Source organism: Camelus dromedarius, chromosome X, assembly GCF_036321535.1.
Source record: "Camelus dromedarius isolate mCamDro1 chromosome X, mCamDro1.pat, whole genome shotgun sequence".
Taxonomy (NCBI): Eukaryota; Metazoa; Chordata; class Mammalia; order Artiodactyla; family Camelidae; genus Camelus; species Camelus dromedarius.
In genome coordinates, this window is record NC_087472.1 from 43,644,900 (window position 1) to 43,660,589 (window position 15,690).

Genomic DNA, 15,690 nt, shown 5'->3' on the forward strand with positions numbered 1-15,690 from the left:
ATTAAATTTTAAGATAGCCAGAGTTGATTTATGTTGCTTGCAACTAAAATGTCCTAATTGATGGAGTTATATATTATTCCACATTTCACTGATAAAGAGACTGTGTGTTAGTGTGATTAAGTTAACTTCCCCAAGGCCATACAGCTAGCAAGAGGCAAACGTGGGTAACGTTTGACTCAGGAATCTAATTTCTATAAAATTACTTACCAGAGGCTACATGGCACGACCAAGACTCAAACTCTTGTTTGTCTGACTTCAAAACTCGTGTTTTTTTAATTTCCCTACACGACTCTGCCTTTCAATGAGGAATCACTGCAGATTTTCGAAAAGGGCATGGCATGATGAAAATGGCATTTTCGAAAGGTTAATTTCACAACAGAGGATAGCCTGGAAGGGAAGCAAGAGAGCTTGAGGTAGGCAGATAGATGACAATGATGAGGTAAATAATCCAGATGGAAAATGACAGTGGTCTGAAATAGTGAAATGACGGTTGGAATGCAGGAGAATATAGAAGGGAACAGTAACTAGAGTACTTTATCAGTTGTCATAGAGCTCTCTCTCTGAAATGTGCATCCCATTAATTTTTACTATTTTATAATAACTTCGGTTCAGTGATTTCAAATTTCCGTCCAGTAAGCATATGTGTTTTACTGAATTAAACAGAATCTCTTAGTAAGCATATTATAAACTTATAAGCAAATGTACATCATCAGCAGCTAAATTATATCTACATCATTTACAGAAAAAAAATGCAATTTGCCTGTGATTTTATGATCAAGCAATATTTTAGGTCTTTAAATTTCTTCAAATCATCAAAACCACAGGAAAGAAAGGATATCACAAAATCCAAACAGTTATTTGTAAGAATTAGCTGAAGTTTTTCCACAAAACTAAAAATAAACTTTGCAACAAAACGGTTGATCTACTCGTGATCTTCATTTTCCCGGCAACCTAAGTGTCTAGAAGCAAGAGTCATTTTCTCCATTAGAGATAGCTGCACAAGTCAATAGGAAAAATGATATGAGTTTTGAAATAAGAGGAAAGGAAACAATTTGAATGAAAGAACTGTGTACAGGTCAGACTATGTGAGTGCTGCTCAAGCAAAAGATATTTCCTCATTTGCAGAAGCAGTAATTGGGACAGCACTCGAGCTCTCTATATAAACCTTGCTTGACTAAATAGCAACACCAATTTTGTTCAAACAATGTTACTTATTGTTGCCTTAATTGTTTCCTTTTGAGTTACAAAAATAATGCCTGCTCATTGTTTAAAAATTCAAAAAATGCTTCAGAATAGAAATTAAAAAGTTAAACTTTTTCCTTCTATCTAATCACATCAGTTGGGTGTGTATCTTTTCAGACATTTTTCTATGAACATGAAAACACACACACATGCACACCCCCAAAATACATCTTTTTATATGTACTTTTATATGGATGAGATCATACTGCAGATATTGTTTTGCAACATGTCTTTTTATTTGACACTTTATTGTGGGCATCTTTTGCACATACTGAGAACCAGCTCTTTTGTTCTCAGTCACCAAGGCAGGTATGGTCTCAAGTCCTAGTTCATGGCATTTTCCCAGTCATTTAAATGCTTCAATAACTGGTTTTTTTTGTTTTTTGTTTTTTGTTTTGGTGTGTGTGTTTAAAAAAACTTGACTTCCCAAGGAAAAGTATCTTAAATAATAAAGAAATTGGGGAATTTGTTTTCTTTTTAATATCCTACAAGAAAGGAAGATTCAATGTGACATGTAGATGCTTAATTCAAATCGCAAAGCTCTGATAACAAATAAACAAAATCTGGTTCTCAGAGTAGTCTTTTTTTAAAAAAACTACTTTATTTTATTGTGGTTAAGAACCCTTAACATGAGATCTATCCTCTTAAATTTTAAGTGTACAATATATTATTGTTGACTAAATGTACAATGTTGTACAACAGATCTCTAGGGCTTATTCATCTTACTTAACTGAAACTTCATGAGTAGCTTTTTTTTTATGATATCCAGAGTACAATTTATTGAAAGGAGATGCCTTGATATTTTGATACATTTTTTCCTTTAAATGCCTATTATTTGTAAGGCAGTTTTCAGATAATTATTTTCTAGAAATCTCATCTTACAAAGGAAAATACTAATGAAACAGAGGATTAAGTAAACAGACATTTTAATTTAATATTAAATATAGATCCTTGTTAAATCAGAATTTTTTTTCTAAAGACTCTGCATAGCCTCCTAGCTATTAATAAACTGTGTGAGGTGCTCCTATTTAGAAGTTGGTTGCTAAAACACTAATTCTTTAAATCCTGAAAATGTACTAATGTGATTTTCTGCATGGCAGTTATGCACCAGTAAATTTGGCCCATTATTATTAGACCTCTGTGAGGATGGAAAGTTACATACAAGAAAATATCTCAGTCTCTGTCCTAGGGAAATTTAAAATATACTGGGGAAAATAACTCGTTTTTGTCAAAGAAATGAACTATATGGCTCTGTTATGTTTATCAAAAAGTATACAAAACTTTATTGTAGCTTTAGTAAAATAAGCCCTGAAAAAAATGAGTCAAAGAACTACATTTCACTGGGTAAGCGTTTCTGGAGAAGATAAGTTAAGTAAGGAAGTTAGAATTCACTGGCTGAGCATGCACCACATTCAAAGCATTTTACATGTATTATGCTATTCAAAGTTTACCATGGTTCTATGAGGAAGGTACGATTATTATCCCCATTTTGCAGATGAGGAAACTGGGGCAAAAGGACTTGAAAAATTTGTCCAAGGTCACCGGAGGGTAAAGACACAGCTTATACTTATATGCACAAGATCTGATTCCAGACAGTTGAGTATCATCAAAATTTTGGGATTAGAACAGGGATAGGATAAGTATTTTCAGGAAGATTTTTCAAAGAACTATCTATAGCATATATTAGAAGCTAGGGAGCAGCATGGAGAGTGCTGCAAGCAGATTGGCCATTTAGTCTAATAATTCCTGTAATTCTTTGGGTCATTTTTAACCTTTCTTCTGGAGAAGGCTAGGCGCATTCTCCAGATAATGAAATTGTGTTCATCAGAGCATTTGGTTATCTCTAAACAAACAATGCTTACTTGGTCTTCTAGATAGACAAAACACTGGTTATAAAACAAGACAGTCAAAGCTGCTCAATATCACAGTTTTGAAATTTTGGTTACATCTGTTTTAAAAGAGTCAGTAAAACAAAGTAATGAATCTGGAGAGTTTATGGCTCCATTTCTTGTTTCTTTCTCGGTATTAAGTAGATTTTTTGATAACTAAAACAACAATGAGTTCATTAGCCATCCTGTTCATTTACTCACTTGCAGTCAGTCAAGATGCAATTTCCTTGCTGCTTCTCTTTCACGGAAGAGTTAGAGAAGAGTGAGTTGTTAGCTATCTTCACTTTGGAAGTATTAATACTGGATTTACTGAAGCATTAGTCTTTACTACATGCTAAGCATGTAATTTAACTGAAAAGCCTGCCATAGTGGAGAATAACTAAACCAAGGATATTAGTTCTCACCTTAACAACAGAATGTGACTTTGGGTCACAAGGTAAATTCAATTTATTTTGTAAGTTGAACGGTATGGTGCACATATAAAAAAATAGCAATTCAAGCTGGTTAAACTCATTGGCCTTGGCCTTGGATCATACTTATGTAACTGGAATAGGAGTCCCTATGTGGCCCTGTGAATGGTATAATAAAAAAAGATACTTATCGAGTCTTTATGCATCTGATAAATAATTTACACAGATTAGTCCCTTAACTGTTACATAACAATCCCATAGGGCTGTTCCTATCATCAGCCTCTTTTTATAAAAAAGAAAACTGAGGGTTGGAGACGTGTGACTTGTCCGGGGTCATACAGAGAGTAATGGGCAGGATTTAAATCCAGGCAGTCTGACCTCAGAGCCTGTGCTGTTGCCTGAAACTCATCAGATCATCATAATGCATCTTCCTGCGTGTCAATTTTACTCAGGGACAGGGAATCTTATATAAAAAAACTATGTCAATAAATTATGGAACACAAGTCAAATATTGGAAAGAAATGTATAGGTAAAATATATAGATTTTTAAGGGAGTTTTCTGCCTTAATTGGTAGCTTCAGATTCTATCTTCAGGCTCCTCAAAGTACAGGTTCCTCTGCTGCTGGGGATACTAAGTGGAAAAATTCCTAGGATATTTTTCATTTAATTGTGGATTGAATACATTGGCATTTACTTTAAGCTCTGACCTCCCAGTGTTTGGCTGTTCACCAAATAAAGTCCTTAGGCATGTTAAATTTAATGAAAACCATCTTTTTCATTAAATTAGCTTGTTCTAATATACCGTGTCAATTCAAGCTAAGACTCTTGTGTAAGTCAGAGGAACTTGAGTCTGGATGCCCCTAAGGATGCTAATACCACGAGGACATAACTATTACCAGAGGAATGGAAGAGTGGCCAGGGTTGTGACTTAACTCCAGTTCCAGCACCTCTGTCCAGGAGCTCATTCACTTTTGTTCATTAAAGATGTATAGTAGAGTGGTTAAGAACTCAACCTCTGGAATCAAACCATCTGGTTTCATATGTGGGCTCTTTTGATTATAAACTATGTGAACTTGGACAAGTTATGCACTTAGTATCCTCATTGAGGATACAGTGCTAAGGATGATATGAGGATAATATCATATAATGATGGTATGAGGATGATAATGAACCCCTCAAGGGAGTCATTAAAATTAAATAGTAAAAGTAAAGCACTTGGTCCATTGTCTGATACATTGAAAGTGATAAATATAGTTATTATTATCCAGTGACAACTATGTCACTTACTACTTACTACAAGATGCTTATGCTTAGGGTAATTATCCATTATTAGAAGACCTAAACAATCTATTTACTCCTTAATCTGCCCCTAAACCAAAATCATTAACATTTGTGAAAATGACTTTCGAATATGTAACAATATATGTAAAAGTGTGTTAACTGCAGAATTGTTTGTAGTGACAAACGCATGGAAAGTCCTAGAATGTCCAGGAAGTCCAAGTCTGTGTACGGGGACTGGACTAGATGATCTCTAAAATCCCTTCCACCTCCAACAAGGACAATATTTTCACCCAGTGAGTTAGGCTTGACACCAATACTCTAAGCAATAGAAATGAGACAGGAAAATCTAAGGTATTGGCTGGGTATTGAAAATTAGATCACATGCACAGTACTCTAAAATAAACCAACAGATAAAAAGTGAAAAAACGGTTATTAATATCAAGAACAGAATTCATTATTTAACACATTAGAAGTTTTTATATTTTAAGATACTTGTAATTAACTGTATGCAAATTTTATACTCTTAACCTTCATAATGGTTAAATTAAAAGGTATCAAAAACAAACATGAGATGTGAGTTTGAGGTTTAGAAAATGAAGATGTATAATTTAGGACTGTTAGGAAGTTTGAAAGCTCTCAAGAAAGAAAAGGGGCTGTGTGTGCTGTAAAACACTAAAACAATACTTGGTTTGGAGTTTTGTTTAAAACAGTGTTGATTTTTTTCCCCTTTGAAACAACAGGAGACATTCTATAGGTAGATAATGTCAAGCCGGATGAATGGCTCTCTGACTTTAGAACTATGAAGACCTATTATTATTATTAATATCACAGAGTTGCCAATATCATGAAATTTCCACCCTCATGCATGTTAGAGTTGGAAAATCTCTATTTGTAGAGGCCTATGATGCTTCCAAAATAGAAGTCACAGTATAGTCAGAAAGAAATGCTATGAGTGGCTTGAGACGATATAATAAGAAAGGTTTCTTTACACATAACCTTGATCGGTAATAATACCATGAAAAATAGCAAACAATATTGAATTTGAGATCTCTGTGCCATTATTAGCCCTGTTTTAGAGAGGGAGAATAGAAGTAATAAAAGTGAGGTAGTCTGCCCACCATCTAATACAGCTAGTAAGAGGAAAAGCCAGAACTCAGGCTCAGCAATTCTGACTCCCGAATCTGTACTAAATCACTTGGGTCATAATGTCTCACCAAGGAAATCAAATGCTGAAACTTGGTTATTATTGGGATTCTACTCTTTTAAATTCTGAGAAAGGGTTTTTAAAATTTTGTGTATGTTATCTGATTGAAAAATGACCATTGCCTCTGAAGAGCTTTGGAATAGGTATTTGTTCCCACCAGCAGGAATATTTGCAATTCATAAGACTTATTTTTTTCTCAGAGGATGCATTTAACCAAATTAATTAAATATATTTGGGTATTCTGGATGAAAAATGGCAGGAAATACCATTTGGGCTTGCTCTACACACTGCCCAAATATAATGCATAATTTAGAAATAGTTACTATAGTCATACATGCATTTATGGACATCGCTCACCATTCAAATCCTTTGAATTTTTCCTCTCTTTTCTAGTAGAATGAAATAAAATGCTTCCAAACTTGCAATTAAAAAGATTTACTTTATTTGAATTTTAGTGGGCGAATTCTTCAAATGAGTACTGTGGGCAAAAGATTCTTGAGTGTCCTTGTAAAAGTGTTCCTCCGTGATGTGGATTTACATTTTTGAACAGTGTATGCTATTTTTAAGTTGAAAACTAGCATCAGAGTAAATAATTAGTAACTAATTCTCCTTCTCTGCCATTGCATTATTTGTATCTGTTCTTTTAGATTCTATGCAGTTAAGGCTATAATGCCAGAAATGTAACTCACAAGTATTTCCTTTTAAAAATCAAATGTTATAGCTACATACCACAGCCTATTCATTTGTGTGTATTCTTATTTTAGGGATGAGTATGGAATGACATAATTTTGCTTTGAAAAACCAGACTGTGAAATAATAACCAATTTTATTACTATTCCTTTTTAAACCACAATTATTAACAGCTTGAAAATGCTTTCTATTTAATTTTACCAAACAGGTCCCTCTTAACAAAGGCATTATTTGTGCTCCTGAATAACGCTAGCTACCATTCCTGTGGCTGGGCTGTATAGACAGCCACACAACTGGCAACTCCGCAAAATAGAAGAGCATTTGTGTTTCTTGTTTTGATTGGTTTTTCTAGGTTATTACTTCTGTTACTTGGCCCTTTCTGTCAGATATTTGACAGCAGAAATGAAAGGCTAAGGATGAAGATTTAGTTTCTGTAACTCTCCATTCCAATGAAATTCTGTTATCCAACAATTTGGTTCTATTTTCCATTCAAATTAGGTGATTAAAATCAGTACACAAGGGAACAGAATAGAGAGTCCAACATATACCCACATGTATATGGACAACAAATTTTTGACAAAGGTACAAAAGTAACTCAGCAGAGAAAGGAGAGTCTTTGCAACAAATGATTCTGGAACAATTGGATATCTATATGCAAAAAAGAATTTCAATTCACATTTTGTACTGCATGCAAAAATAGATCAGATCGAAATGTAAAACCTAAAAGTATAATACTTTAAAAAAAAATAGAAGAATATCCTTGTGACCTTAGGCTAGGTAAAGACTTCTTAGAGATGATACCAAAAGCATGGCCCATAAAAGGAAAAAAAAAGATGATAAATTGGACTTCATTAAAATTACAAACTTTTTCTCTTTGAAAAACTGTAAAAGGCACTGTTAAGAGGATGAAAAAAATTAATGGATTGGAAGAAAATATTTGAAGAGCTTATATATGATAAAGGACTTGTATCCAGAATAGAAAAAGAATTCTTAAAACTCAATAGTAAGGCAACAATCTAATGGAAAAATGGCCAAAATATGAATAGATACTTCACCAAAGAAGATAAGTAGATGGTAAATTGGTACACAAAATGATGTTTAACATTATCAGTCACTGGGGAAATGCAAAGTAAAAACACAGTGAAATACTCTTGCATTCCTATTAGAAAGGCTAAGTTGCAAATTGTGCAACTATTATGAAAAATAGCTAATTTCTTAGAAGTTAAACATACACATACCATATGGTCCAGTCATTCCATGCCTAGGTATTTTTCTAAAGGAAATGAAACTATATGTCTATACAAAGACTTACACACAAATGAACATAGCAGCTTTATTCATAACAGCCAAAAACTCAAAACACAAATGCCCATCAATGAATTGTGATATATCCAAGCAGCAGAAAACTACTCAGTAACAAAATAGGAAAATGATTCTTACGCACATAACAATATGGAAAAATCTAAAAATAATTATGCTAAGTGAAAGAAGATAAGCAAAAAGAGGGATATATTGTATGATTCCAATTATGTAAGTTTCTAGAAAATGCAAACCAATCTATAGAAACAGAGAGGTGATCAGTGGTTACCGAGGGATGGGAGGGGCATGATGAAACTTTGGGGGTGATGGATATACTTATTATCTTGACTGTGGTGGTAGCATCACAGGTACCAAAATTTATCATATTGTATACTTTATGTACAATTGTATCTATTATACAGTTGACCCTTGGACAACTCTGGAGTTAGGGGCGCTGATCCTCAACACAGTGGAAAATCTGTGTATAACTTTATAGTTGGCCCCCTGTATCCATGGTTTTGCATCCAGGGATAAATTGAAAAAAATTCATGTATAAGTGGGTCCATGCAGCTCAAACCTCTGTTGTTCAAGGGTCAACTGTACTTCAGTAAAATTGTTTTACTAACACAACATTGTAAATCAACTATACTTCAATAAAAAAAAGAATTAACTTGTTTATTCAGATAAAAATCTGTCTAGATGAACTCCCCAAAATAAAGAACAAAAAATAAGCCCCCAAATAAAATGAATTTGCAATGGTTGGCTTCTTGAATATCTACAACAAAAGATAATGCTATAGCAGTTATCACTGTGTATTATGTATGTGTGTTTGTATGGCAGGGGTGTGGGTGAGATTGCATATATGTTCATAACAGGGAAGGTGTAAACAGATGTCCAAGAGCCATGTTCCGCCTGAAATATACCAATAGATTCTGTGTTAAGCATCATCTCACATAGAACTATGAACATTTAACCCCCCAAAAAGAACATCATAAAATAATGAAACAAAGAACAGATTACTATGCAAGTAAATTATAGCTAGCCTTGTGAAGAAAAATAGCATATTACATGCTAGCTCTAATACTTATAAAAATAGAAAAAATAAGGTATTATACATAAATTAAATTCCTTATATGAATAAAATACTTATTTTCTTTTAGGGACTTGCCATCATAAAAGTAAGTAACAGACCAACAAAAGCTACAAAAATAAAAGTGTGTTATGAGATACTCAAGGTAGTGCATACACATAAAAAGTAGATGGTTTAGAAGTCACCTAAAATCTACGGCTTGGGGAAAAATACTTCCAAATCAAAAGTCAGAATAGCTCATGAATATATTATCTTTGTATGAGGATTTTTACAAGCTTTTCCCCCCTCTTTTTATTCTCCCTGTTCTGTTCCAAGCTTTTCTGTGTCAGTGTGAGTGATTAAGTACTAATCCTTGAAAAGCATCTAAACAACCCTCTAAGTAAGTAATTTTAGAATGAAAGCTGTGGTTGAGTCACATTTGTTCAATATCATAAATCAGAAGAGAGGTATTTTCTATAGGAGTCACAGTTGTCTTAAATCAAGGCCAAAATTATTTTACCCTTTGGATTTCACCACTGATTAATTTCTTTCTCAGTTCAGTAGAAAAACAAGCAAGGGATATGAATAAGCAATTCCCAAATGGACGATAAACAGATGAAAAGACATTCAATCTTACCACTAATCTAAGAAATACAAATACATAAGAATAAGAAATTAATTTGGAAATGTTCACTAAAATGTGAATAGTGATCATCTCAGGATATTTTAAGTTATTTTAAATTTCTTATTTGGAGTTCATTGTATTGACTTTTTTCAATCTACATGATTTTCACAAACTCTAAAGTTATTAAAAAACTGCCTCATTAGTTATTTGCAGAAAAATTACGGACAATGGATCCAAAAACAGAATTCAGAAACAGAACCAAGCAATTTAGTTAATACAGTAAAGGTGGTATTTCAAATAAATGTTAAGACAGGAAGATGATCAAATAAATGGAACTAAGAAAAATAACTATTAGCTAAAAAAAATACACTAAAAAATCTGGATCCCTAACTCATTACTTACTTCAGAGTACTAATTCCTGATCATACAAAATTTAACATGTATATGAAGGGGGAGAGGGTATAGCTCAGTGGTAGAGCAGGTGCTTAGCATGTATGATGTCCTGGGTTCAATCCCCAGTACTTCCATTAAATAAATAAATAAACCTAATCACTTCCCCCCTCCAAACAAACAAAAACAAATAAACAAAAATAACATGTGTATGAAGCAATTAAAGTACTATAAAAATATGAGTATTCATTAAAAAACATGTTCATCATTTTAAAGGAAAATAATAATTTGTAGAGCAATATTTACAGCATATCTTCATTGAATTAAACCATTGAACTAAACCATTGTTTAGTACATGTTTTAACTAAAATTATAAAATGAAAGGATATGCACCCAGTAAGTTTTATTCACCATTATATCGTTATCGTCTACCACCTGTGCCAGGCACATGGCAGGCACAAAAATATATTAGCTGAATGACTAAATAAATGAACTTTATGTATTGTTGGTGGGACTGTAAATTGTGATAATTTTTCTGGAGAGAAGTTTGGCAATATGTATCAGAGAGTAACATGAGCATACAATTTATTCCAGCATCCCCATTTCTAGGAATTCATCATATGACTAATTTTTACAAGTGCATATAGTAGGTATCCAGGGGTAACTTTTTTACAACAGGAAAAAAATATGGTATGTTAGTGGAGACATGGTGTGGAAGTAGCTGCCCTACAATAGGAATCTGGTTAAATAAACTAAGGCAAATATTTCCATGGAATATGCATCTATTTTGAAAGAAGATGTTGATCATTCACTATGAAAGTATGGCCACAATTAATTGATAAATGAGGACATTATAAAACATACTGTCACATAGATAAAACAATGTATATAAATAGACAGGTGTGTATATGTACAAAGAAATTTCTGGAAGGAAATGCATCAAAATGCTAACAACAGTTATTTGATTAAGACTGCATGTTTTTATTATCACTGGAATTTTCTATATTGTATTTTTCCTTACAATGCTTACATACTTTGACAATCAGGAATAAACAATAAAAGTAAATTCATTTACAAAATAGAAAATAATAATGTTTCCTAACTTTTAAAAAAAGGGCTAAATGACACAGCATAAATCCTGTAACAAAAAAGACAACAGAAAGGTTACTCTACCTTTAATATTTTTCCTCATTTGAAATGAATAATTGATCATATTTTATATTTTAATTTGCTACTTGTCTTCTATGAGCAGGTTTAGAAAGTGAATGTGATTAACTAGGTTATTTTCTACAGTAGTATTCCAAATCACCTCTGGAGTTTTCTGCTTCCATAGAACTATTAAGATAGCTTCCAATTAAGTCTTTAAAAGAGTGTACCTTGTGAATTTTTATTCAAATACAGATAGGAAATGCTTGTCAATCATAAAAATGGGCTAAATATGTTCCTTACCTTTTAATGAAAAGTAAACACTTGTCTTTTGGGTTGGACCAATGGAGTTGTTCTGTAGCAGAAAAGAATCCTGTAAAAAACAAGATACCTCTTTTTAAACTTCATTTTGCAAGTGTATTCACATATTACTGGACTGTAGATCATACTTCAGTATGGCTAGAATTTTACAATGTTAGAAGGAAACTGGTGGCAGATGACACTGTAAAGTACACCCTGATAAGAGGACGCAGTTTCATCAGCACAGACTCCCCCTCCCATCCTGCTATTCGTGTAACTGAAAACTGCTGCACCAAAGTATAGAACAAACCGTCTGCTTTTAAATCATACTACCTAACATTTGAATACCCTCTTATTTTATCTACCAGGTTGTTACAAGCATTGAGAAGGACTACGTGGCAAATTAGCAGCAAGGTTGGGGTCTAGTATATGCCAGCTGAAAAAGAGAAATAGAGTAAAAATGGTGTAACTGACTCACGGCAACATGGGTTCGCAAACCTTGTAGATGGATATAAACCAGGCTTGCCAAACATCACAGACAGCACTTATTAAAACTGCTACGTGTAATGCAATATGCCTGCTTTCTAGCCCCTCCCCCCTTTGCCAATAAACGACTCCCCTTTTATCCCCCCGGTGTAAAAACACATGCTCATAGCATATTAAGATAAAATAAAGAGAACTTTAAAAATCATCCATAATCACACTACCCAATGATGTCATTTGGAGTATTTTCATCCAATTTTTTAAAAACAGATTTTTGTCACGAGGCCCCTGACAAACCAAACGGGAATTAAGGATGAGCGGATGCGAGAAGGATAGTCCTCTTCCCTTGTTAGGAACCATGACTGGTATTTTTACCTCATATCTAAGCTTTTTTTTTTTTTTTTTTAATTATAAAACTAAGACAGAGTTTTGAGGGGAAAAAACATCTTCCAGGGGTGTGTGCCTCTGCTACCAAGGAGCGCCTGGGAAGGTGGGCGGAGTCTCGAGGGGGGGCGGTGCGTTTGGTCACTCATTGGGCTTAGTGACTATCAATCAAGCTTGGCCAGCAAATGAGGGGCGAGCTAAAGGCACACTGGGAACTAAATTAACGGGAGGTCTGACTACGAGGGGAGGGGGCTCGCTATCCAAACCGTGAAGAGATCGTGGGGTCTCGCACTGCGCCATTCGGCTGCGGCACGCGTCTGTCTGCCGCAGCTGCAGCCAGGAGAGGCCTTGCCTCCTCCGCTTTCGCCCAGGCCAACACCGCCGGTGCCACCTCTGCTGCGATCGCCTCAGCCCAGCCCCGCCCCGCCCTGAGCTACTGCTGCCTTCGCCGCTGCCGCCTCCGCAGCCCGGGCCTCCGCCGCTTCCACCCAAGCATCCGTGAGTCATTTTCTGCCCATCTCTGGGCGCGCGGTCTCGGCGGTAGTCACCACCCTCAGAGGTTTGCAGGCTTGCAAAAATGGCAGAAGCGGATCCGAACAGGGTCTCGGAACCTGCCGCCCAGGGGGTTGATGAAGAGATGATGGCTAGCTCCTCTAGCGATTCTGGGGAAGAATCTGACAGCAGCAGCTCTAGCAGCAGCACTAGTTGCAGCAGCAGCAGCAGCAGCAGCAGTAGCAGTGGCAGCAGCAGTAGCCGCAGCCGCTACTATAGAAAGAAGAGGGTACCTGGGCCTTCCAGAAGGGCGCGGCGGGCTCCGTCGGGTAGAAGTTTCGTGGATCAGCTGCCTCGGGCAGTTCGAAATCGTGTGCAGGCGCTCAGAAATATTCAAGATGAATGTGACAAGGTAGACGCCCTGTTCTTAAAGGCAATTCACGATCTTGAAAGAAAATATGCCGAACTCAATAGGCCTCTATATGATCGGCGATTCCAGATCATCAATGCAGAATATGAGCCTACGGAAGAAGAATATGAATGGAATTCAGAGGATGAGGTGTTCAGCAGTGATGAGGAGGTTCAGGAAGAAGGTCCCAGTGAAATGCCTGCCTTGGAGGGTGAGGAAGAAGATGACCCTAAAGCAAACCCCGAGGTCAAGGCTGAAGAGAAGGAAGCTCCTAAAGAAAATCCAGAGGCCAAAGCAGAAGAAAAAGCAGAGTCCAAAGATGTTCTGGAGGCCAAGCCTGAAGGGAAGGAAGAGCTTAAAGAAGCCCCCCAGGCAAAGGCAGAAGATAAAGAACAGCCCAAAGCAGCAGAGGTGAGGGTAAGGGCTGTGGGAAAAGAGGCTCCTAAAAGAGTTCCTGAGGTCAGGCCTAAAGAAAGAGCTCTTAAAAGAGCTCGTAAGGGAAAGCCTAAAAGAGAGGATCCTAAAGGCATTCCCGACTATTGGCTGACTGTGTTAAAGAATGTTGACAAGCTGGGGCCCATGATTCAGAAGTATGATGAGCCCATTCTGAAGTTCCTGTCGGACGTGAGCCTGAAGTTCTCAAAACCTGGCCGGCCCATAAGTTACACATTTGAATTTTGCTTCCTACCCAATCCATACTTCAGAAATGAGGTGCTGACCAAGACATACATAATAAAGTCAAAACCAGATCACAACGATCCCTTCTTCTCTTGGGGATGGGAAATCCAAGATTGCAAAGGCTGTAAAATAGATTGGAGAAGAGGAAAGGATGTTACAGTGACGACCACCCGGAGTCGCATGACTGCGACTGGAGAAGTTGAAATCCAGCCAAGAGTGGTTCCTAATGCATCATTCTTCAATTTCTTTAGCCCTCCTGAGATTCCTACAATTGGAAAGCTTGAACCACGAGAAGACGCTATCCTGGATGAGGACTTTGAAATTGGTCAGATTTTACATGATAACGTCATCCTGAAATCAATCTATTACTATACAGGAGAAGTCAAGGGTACCTATGATGTTGGTAAAGATTATGGAAACAGAAAATATAGAAAATAAAAAAGAGGCTGCCTGAAAGAATTGGCAAGAATCTCAAATGAGTGAAGCAGGTTTATATAGCCTTGGGGGGAAAATAAAACCTGCCCTATAACCTTAACACTAGTATTTCACACAGTCTTGTGTTTTCATATTTTCTTGGTAGCCTAAAATATTGTCTTAAAGTGTCTAAGTATCAGTTTATTCTATCTAGCCTGTTGTAGTGTAATATTCTTCAAAATATGTAAACTGCTGTCAGTTATCTAAAGCATGTGAGTTTGGTGCTACAGAGTTTTGATTTTTGTGAAATTCTTTTGTCATATTCCTCTTAGAATGCAGCTGTGAAAACTGTCAGAATTGTTAACTGAGACAAATATTTGCTTGAAAAAAAAAAGTTCCTAAAGTATCAATGCAAGTGTCTTTTTTTTTTCTTTTTCCAGCCCAGAAGACCAAGGGTTTAAATCTGCTTGCACTAGCTGTGCCTTCATTACTTTGCTATAGAAATACAGTATTATACTAACTAGAACAGTGCATTGTGAAATTTGACTGCTTGAAAAAAGATTAATATACAATTAATAATGATAATGTCCATCAAGACCATACATGATATGACTGTGAGCTTGTTAATGTGACATAGTGGTTTACAAATTTAAGCATAACGAAGTTACTGTTTACCACTGAGGTGTTAATATGACCTAGTATTTAAAGAAATTTGCTCCTCTTATAATGTGTAACTGTAAACTAAAGGTACTAACCACATTTTCTTTGTAATATGTTCTATTTTGCCTTTCACTGGAAATGATCACTTTACATCCTTTGGTTTTTTTTTTTTCATGTTCTTCTTGCAACCTAAAATAAATAAATGTCAAATAAAGTGTATCGTGTTATAAAAATCTACCATTTTTTCCTCATTACAAAAAAATGGGTGCTTATTATAGAAAAAGTAGAGAATCGGGAGGAAGAGGGACATTTGAAAAATTATAACTATAATTAACATTCTCATGCATTTCCCAGATCTTAGCTCTTTTTTGGAGGCTATACATTCAAGTGACTGGGACTGGGGAGGAGGAAGAGAAGGGGAGGGGGGAGGAAGGGGGAAGGGGGAGTAGGGTAGATGAATAGAAAGTGAGGAGGCAGAAGGGAGAGGGAGGGGAAGAGGGTGGGAGGGAGAAGGAAGGGAAAGGAGAGGTGGGAGGGGAGGGAGGGAAGGGAGGAGGGAGTGGGAAGGGAGGAGGGAGAAGGGGAAAGGAAGGAGGGTGGGGAGCAGAAAGGATGGGAGGGAATC

The 15,690-nt window shown here is 36.0% G+C and overlaps 1 protein-coding gene across 1 annotated transcript; it reads left to right on the forward strand.

The window, feature by feature from the left end:
• The first annotated feature begins 12,623 nt into the window (after positions 1-12,623).
• Positions 12,624-15,302, forward strand: NAP1L3 (nucleosome assembly protein 1 like 3). The gene has a single exon (XM_010975784.2). It carries the CDS (start codon positions 12,990-12,992, stop codon positions 14,427-14,429), a length of 1,440 nt encoding a protein of 479 aa, XP_010974086.2. The 5' UTR covers positions 12,624-12,989; the 3' UTR covers positions 14,430-15,302.
• The last annotated feature ends 388 nt before the right edge of the window (positions 15,303-15,690 follow it).